The following is a 7,872-nucleotide window of genomic DNA, read 5'->3' on the forward strand; positions in this document are numbered from 1 at the left end:
ACTGCACACCAACGAATGCAAGGGCATAGAATTAAATGGGTGACTACTAATATCCATACCAATATCCAGCAACTTCTGAATTGTCCTTAGAAATAATTTTGATCAAAATAATTAAATATAACCACTGTTGTCCATCAGCGTCTATGTATTTTGTACGCAAACGGTAACAGCTCTCCTTATCTATTGCGATTCCAGTCCGTTTTTTAAGTTTTGAAAGGTCCTCACAGTGTGTAAGGCTATGGTGTGGCTTGTTGTACAACGGAATTGTTAAATTATTATTATTAAAGCATTACTAAATTATTCATTAGGTTTACTTAGTTTAGTTAAGTTATTACATTTATTTTACCAATATTTGATAGTTTAGGATTTTCTTTTAGCTTTTAGCTTCTTTTAGCTAAAATGTCTCCCGTCCTGCATCAGAAACACTGATTTATTTAGTCAAGAAAGATCAGAGACCCTGAGGTCAGGTTGGGTTGGGGCTGGGAGTGACACTAGCAGTGGGGATTGTTCCTTACACTAACGTTATTTGGTGTTTTTACAGGATCAACTCCAGATTTGTAGTATATAAACCAAGACACAGCAAGCTGTCTTGTCTTGAAATAGTGTAATAAGAGACAAATTAGATATTTTGCACCATTGTAATAAAACCGACATGACTTAATATGACACTGTATGTGAAACTCATGAACTGCATCTCATAAGAATTTACGGTAACTACAATGTGTTTATTTCATTTAGACAGCAATTCCAATACAACGTTTTGAAGGCTCTATGATACAGCTTGTAATTTCAAACATCAAACTTTTCTTGTATTATTAAACTTCCATTAAAACACACATACATACAGGTATATACACACTCACACTGGAATATATACAACAATGGAAGTGGTAACTTAACTTAGGAAAGTTATAAAAAATATGAAAAATACAGCACCGTAGAGCGTACACATTTGTATTCCATTTAAATCTACACATACACAAAAATACATTGCAGCATAATATCAAACATGTTATATCCAATAAAACAATTTTAAAGCTCATCTCTCCCCTCTTCCTTCCCTCACCAGCTCTTCTGCTACCCCTCCTTCCTCTCTTATTTTTCTGGCCTCCCTCTCTGCCTCGTCTGCCTTCCTCTTCTCCTCTCTCTCTGTCTCCATGAGCCATGGCCCTCCCAGGTAGCTCAGGATCTCCTCGGGGCTTCCTCTGTGTTTGGGTTCAGGGTGGAGCAGCTCCTTGAAAAGAGTCATCACTAGTGGGCTGAGGCCCTCAAACTGTGGAGGTGGAGGGTTGTCCCTTTGGTTTTCCCTCATTATTGTGTAGCAGTCAGTTTCCTCCTCACTCCTCCACTCACCATCTCCAATCTTCTGCTCATTTTCAGCCTCACGTTCAAACCACTCCTTGTATCTGCGGTAGCCACGATCATCACTGGTGCTCTCCTCCCAGGGGAAGCAGCCAGTTAAGAGACAGTAGACGAGTACACCAAGGGCCCAGCTGTCAATACAGGGCTCCACTGTTATCCAAATATCCTCCATCTCCTCTTCAGTCCCATCGCACTCCCTCCTCTCCATCTCCTTCTCCGCCTCCTTGACAGGTTCCACCTCAGGAGTGCAGAAGGGCGACTCGTACCAGACAGCACGGACAGTGGAGCCGATGGCCCGGGAGAGGCCAAAGTCACCCAGTTTGACCCAGCGGCAGGAACTGTCACACAGGAAGATGTTCTCAGGTTTGATGTCACGGTGCACGAAGCCCAGGGAGTGGAGATGTGTAACGGCACCGCTCAGCTGTGACATCACCCTCTGGACACACTCTTCATCCACCCCGACCTGAAACAGAAACACAGTCTGGATAAGTAATCAGAAAACATACTCCCCATATAACATTCTGTGCCTTAGTCTGGTGGGAACACTGCATCCTTGGCACGAAGACAAGCAAAGACTGCGTCACCACAATGGTTGGTGACGCTCTTGGAAACGTCTGTTTTCCTTTATGTACTCCCACTTCATTCAGTGAGAGCAGGGTGCCCTTATTCTTATCAGCACTCTACTATGTTTCTGGCAGTGGCACAGATACAGACTGGGGGCCTTCAAGCATGTCTCAAAAGGACATAGTCAGCAGTTACATTTTCCATGAAATCCCTACGAGAAAGCCACACTGCTGACATAAAGTACTAGCTTCTGAATGGTTTCAGTGTTACGTTCGATTCAAATTCGTCTGTCAATTTATAACCTTATCTTCTTGTTTTGCTGACTGGATTATGGTCACCCACAACATTTTTCCACTGAAGAAAATGTTCTTTATGCAATAACAGCACAATGGTTAAGGTTATGGAAAATTTGTGGTTTTGATTAAATCCTGACAAACTTAACAAGTTCCATCTCCTGTTGACTTTTTCAGTATTAAAACCAACACCAAGATCTTCCCATAACTTTAACCCAGTGCCATGAGATCCTAACCACAACCATTAAAATGTTCCATCATGCTTAGTTTCTACAAGAGGTTATTGTATTGCAGATACAAAACAAATGAAATACATTGCAGGTAAACATTTTGCAACTTGTAAGATACATTAATTGGAAACGTTTCTGTGAGACAACCTTCATGCAATGCTTTTGTTCTGGCAAAACTAGGGGAAACATCCTCTATGCTTCAGTTTACAAGCAAGTTTGTCACATTGGACATGCCACGCAGGGTATTTTCCACACGCTTCATGCAGCAAATCAGCCAAACTGACCTCTGACACTATCACACTGTAGAGGTCTCCATATAGACCAGCTTGCTGGGCAAAGACATAGTAGGACGGTGTGGAAAAGAAGATGCCAAGGGCCCGTGTCAGAGAAGGATGGGTGCAGTAAGAAAGGGAGAGATTGTATTCACGCAGGAAAGACAAGAGCGAGGTAGACTGACGAGGGAAGAACTTCAGAGCCATAGGGGTTCCTGAAGGGAATGAAGCAAGACAACATGTGTTGAATACTACAATATCTAATCAGTGTTAGTCAGATGTTAAAAGGATGTCATCTTTGATGGAATGTGAGAGTTGTCCATCATTGACACTGAACAAATATAACTTCCCCTTTGGGGTGACTCTGTTACACAGCTACACCCCGGTTGCGGCAACTCTATCTCACAGAATGTCCCAAAGCACTTCATTACAGCAATAGAAGCTCAAAAGGTTAAGTGAACACTATCAAAAGACAGATCTGTCCTCACGTTACTGCAGCACTGGCCCCACCCGACATGTATAGTTTCTTCATTAGAAAGAAACCTGAGCAATAAACCTGAGATATAAATGTGCTGCGGTGGAGATATACTATTTCACCCATTTCAAATTACGCAGTAGCAGTTTAAAAGCATAATCAGAAGTCTGAATAAAATATATTACCATTATGACATTTGAATGTGCATTAAAAACACTCTTGCAGACTGATTAAACAGAGATATAACAGTCTCAGGCTGTCGTGACTTTGCACTAACCTCTTTTTCTGTGTACAGCTAACATGACCTTGCCGTAGGATCCCTCTCCTAGGAGCTTTACCACCTGGAAGTGTTCGGATACCTTCAGACTAGGCATTGACTGCGCTGACAGGAAACATCGCTCGTCAAGTTCCTGACCTGCTGCAGCCTGGGCACACACACACAGTGATAGATAACTACACCATATGAAGTCTGAATCTGAGGCCGAACATGCTAGTTTGATACCTGAACCTGCTACTTTAAAAAGGACCTTGTAACTTTAAATCAGATATAACAAATTAGTTGCAATACTCATATGTTACTAATACTATCTTCCTGAGGGGGGGTGGGGTGGGGGGGTTGTTGTTTTCAGTCATTTATTTGCTTGCATACTCCTACTCAGAGTTTTTGAGAACCAGCATGCATGTGTCCGAAAAAGTGTATGACTATTCTGACAGATCTGACACTCCATCGTCCTCTAGATGGGAAAAACTTTAGACGTCAGCGCATGCGTCTTATCAGGGCAATCAGAGCATTCGGTGCTGTCATTCAGTTTCCACTGTCATTCATTGTTTCATGAAGTCACATCCACGATGACCTCCTTTGAAGAAGATCCCCCACCACATACGCTAGCAAATTAGGAAGGCTGTGAAAAGCTACCACACACAGCTTAACAAAAGATAAAGCGACGGTAGGGGGAAAACATATTTTTGCTTTTGACCTTCCACATGTTGCGTAACTGAGCTTAGTGGGCATCCCTGCTAACAAATAGAACATTTCAGGTGATTGTTGCGCTAAAATCACTTTTTCTCTGGTTTGGATTAAAATAATAAGCCTGATTATGATCGTTAAAATGTTCCAATAAATCTTGAATGGCGATAAGAGATCAAATAGTGCTATATGACAGATTTATTTTTGTGTTATGCCTTGACAGCAGCTTAAAAAAATTTATGGATCTCAGTTATGAGTTGCTGCTTGGCAAGCAAATGCATCTAATGTGCATCCAAAAATAAGACTGCAGGTTTCAGCGAGTCTGAGCTGCTTGGCACATATGTTACCAAGAAAGCTCTATTTTCAATTATGGGCTGCTTCATGATCAATGGTGTATAGATTGGTGCTACCCTAGTGGTGCACCAATAGGATCCAGTTTGTATCTCCAAAATGTTAACTTTTCAGACATAAAGAGAATCACAGGCTGCTAAAAATGCTGCATATTCCAAATGCAAAGAAAGCAAAATGGAAACCGCATTTCTACAGGAATCCTATGATAAATGGCAAGGTATTAATGTATATGCATGTTGATGTAACTGGTAACATGGTAATGTATTCATCTACATACGTCTGTGCCTTTTCACAGTTTTGAAGTCAAACCCTCAGTGTTAAATTCCTGAATTCAAACATCAGTTGGGTTCTGTTCGCAGAGTCGTTAACACATGTTTGGGTTATCACATTATTACATTCTTCGGCTGCTCCTCATTCCACTCACGCCAAAATGAAAGGAATATAATTTATTACGTAAGAATTGCTGTGTTTTGTTCATTTCACAGTTTGACTTTATGATTTAGCAGCTCTGATACATTAATCATCACAGATGCACCCAAAACATTTGTTGCATCAGGAGCATCCTGAAATTTGCCACTGTAAATTGTGGTGATGAATTAACCAACCCCCTATTTGTAAATGGCACTTGGCATAAAGTGTCACATGATCTGAGATTTTAATAAGCGCTCCCCATGAGCTAATTTCATTAACAAATTTGATTGCTCAACATTACAAGCTGAGAATCCTCTCAATGGCATTGTCCATCAAACCTTGGCAGCCCCACCCAAGTCAATTTTCAATAAAAAAACAGCAATGCATTTCTGCCATATGACATATAAAACCCCTCAATCATTTGCACATACAGGAAATAACTGCATATATGCATGTTTTGTTTTTTGCAGCACAATATGATGATCTTGTGAATGTCTTCACAGGAATAAAGTGCAATACTTACTGTCATTTTCTGTCCAGTTGGTTGATCTCTTTTCACTTTGTCCCGCCTCTTTTCAGCATCTAAATACTTAAACTCCTGACAGGCTGTGGACACTGCAACCAGCTACTGTTCTATGCTGGAGCTCAACTATAAGCAGATAGTTTTGCCTTTGCTCCGTGGTTCCAAGCAGTAGCACAGCAGCTTTATAGTGGAGACTCATAGATGTTTACTGGAGACCTGGATATTGACTGTGTGCTTCTTCCCAGGAGACACACACGCTGAACTCTCTCTCTCTCTTTTCCTACTCATGTGCCAGCTCTCTCTCTCTCACTGCCTCCCTTCTGTTATGCTGGCAAATACGCGTGAACCAGCTACAAGGCATGTTAAACCTCCCCCCTCCCCCCCAACTCTCTCTCCACCACTACACAGCAGTGTCAATATTCCACCGTTTCCAATCTGTCAGTCAGCCTGACCACATTAACCTGTCTCCTGCCTCCCCTCTCCTCAGCTGTCACTCACTTTCTTCCCAAATACACCCCCCCCCCCCCCCTTCTCTTTCCATATGTCTCTTTCTCACCCTCCCCGTCAGTCTGAGTCAGTGAATTCCCCCCACAGTGTAGGATTCCTCATTTAATCAACAGGTATGTTGGAATGATCGGAATAGGCCAACAAGCTGTAACTATGATCCCTGAATCATACAAGGATTATAGGGTACAGTTAAGCATGCCACTTGTGGACCCTTATATTCTCCAGTATCACTGTCCTTTCTTCCTGTGCTGCCCTTCATTCATGTCAAACTCTGCAGCAGGCAAAATAATACAGTTTGAAATATATCAAATCTCTTTTGTTTCCTCATCATGGCCTCTGGCCTCTTGAGGCTACAGTGAAGTACATCTAAAAGGTTTTCATCTGTTTTTTTTTATCATCACCAGACAAACTTTCCTCCCCCTCATCTCACTCTTCCACTCTCTTGTCATAAAATCCCTCTCACTTTATCTTTTCCCAAGTGCATATTATTACCTACCACCACAGGCCGACATACCTAACAGCTGAAACCTTGCCTTGCAAAACACCTTTACTCCGTACTTTGCTGTCTACATGCCAGCTCTGGTTCCTACTTAACCAGCTGCAAGTCAGGCCTCTTCTCCCATGGTCTCAACACCCTCCTCCTCTTTCTGTCCACTCAGATAGATTTCCCTTGGTACTACATACTACAGGATTATTATTGCCACTGATGGCTGTTTGTTATGTAACACAAACACCGACTGCTATCACAACGGCCTGCTCCCTGATCAGATTACTACCACCGCTGTGTTCTGGCCAGCCATAGACCAATATATGAACTTCCTAGTTTGAGCTTGCACCACAGGGTCTTTTGTGCGCCTGTTGTGACAACCACCCCCGCTCTACCAAAATACATCACTTTCACTATGCTGATGCCAGGAGAGAGTCAGTTCATTCACAAATACAGGATGTAAAAACATACACACATAAGCAAAGTGTGCATACCATGCAGTAATATGTAAAAAGTAACTTATTACAGTTCATGAGTAACTTGCCCAACACTGCTCAGGACAGCTTTGCTAACCGTTATTGTTAATTGTTTACATGAGAAATGAGATGGTCTTCTCTTTCAAATCTTGCTATATATGTGTTAAATACACCTGTGCATGGTGTTTTCCATTTCCAAGTACGTGTTGTGAGAATGGTGCGATGAAAAAAATAACATATTTCAAAATAGGATTTCAAAACTCCAACAGTTTGGAAATTATAGAAAATGTCTCAGAGAGATCTAACTCTGGGAACTGGAATCAATAATTTTATTCTAGTGTTGTTCTTTTTCATGAATTTCATAATGAAATTACATCTTCGAGTCAAATAGTGTAGGATGCACTCTCAGAGTGTATTTAATGCACATTCTCAGTACAGATAATATGTCGTGTCACAAAAGAGCACAATTCTGAATAAAAAGAAAACAGGCATCATGTGGTGGGTGTTTTAGTTTTATGATGAAGTAAAACTGCAGCACAGCGATCTATGAGCATCATCTTGACCCTTTGAGTGCTGAATTAGATTTGTCTTGAGAGGGTGTACTCAGTTAATTCATTTGGTCATCATATTTTTTTTATCTTGGAGCAAACTAATGAATGTCTCTTACATCCACAAACTAATGATCTAAATGACAACATAAACAGATATTGATTTATCTAGATTTAGAAGTTTGAATTGATCACTGCAAAAATTGATTTTGTGTTCTTGTGATGTCAAATGCCAACGATCCAATTTCTCAAGCTTGTTTGATGCTTTGAATTCCTTTCACAGTTTGCATTTGTCAGGTTGACTGGTACTTTCTTTATTTTCATGTTTATTAATCATGTTGTTCCCAACCACTCTCCCAGTGAACATAAAGGAAATGCTGTATAAGGTTTTTCTGTGACACATCAG

At 41.1% G+C, this 7,872-nt stretch overlaps 1 protein-coding gene across 1 annotated transcript; it reads right to left on the reverse strand.

The window, feature by feature from the left end:
* Positions 1-704: 704 nt before the first annotated feature.
* sbk3 (SH3 domain binding kinase family, member 3) lies at positions 705-5,759 on the reverse strand. Its single transcript, XM_038711208.1, has 4 exons — positions 5,449-5,759; positions 3,474-3,621; positions 2,734-2,936; positions 705-1,825 (listed from the first exon to the last, which is right to left on the reverse strand). The coding sequence occupies exons 1-4, from the start codon at positions 5,452-5,454 to the stop codon at positions 1,040-1,042; spliced, it is 1,143 nt and encodes a 380-aa protein (XP_038567136.1). The 5' UTR covers positions 5,455-5,759; the 3' UTR covers positions 705-1,039.
* Between the last annotated feature and the right edge of the window lie 2,113 nt (positions 5,760-7,872).

This window comes from Micropterus salmoides, unplaced genomic scaffold (genome assembly GCF_014851395.1).
Source record: "Micropterus salmoides isolate LMB-PRFRI ecotype aquatic unplaced genomic scaffold, ASM1485139v1 Ms_hic_scaffold_11, whole genome shotgun sequence".
Lineage (NCBI taxonomy): Eukaryota > Metazoa > Chordata > Actinopteri > Centrarchiformes > Centrarchidae > Micropterus > Micropterus salmoides.

Excerpts from the sequence above, each read along its gene's own strand:
- sbk3 (XM_038711208.1), bottom strand. Across the intron at positions 2,937-3,473 it reads AGCTGTACACAGAAAAAGAG|GAACCCCTATGGCTCTGAAG; the intron begins GTTAGTGCAAAG and ends CATTCCCTTCAG. Across the intron at positions 1,826-2,733 it reads ACAGTGTGATAGTGTCAGAG|GTCGGGGTGGATGAAGAGTG; the intron begins GTCAGTTTGGCT and ends TTTCTGTTTCAG.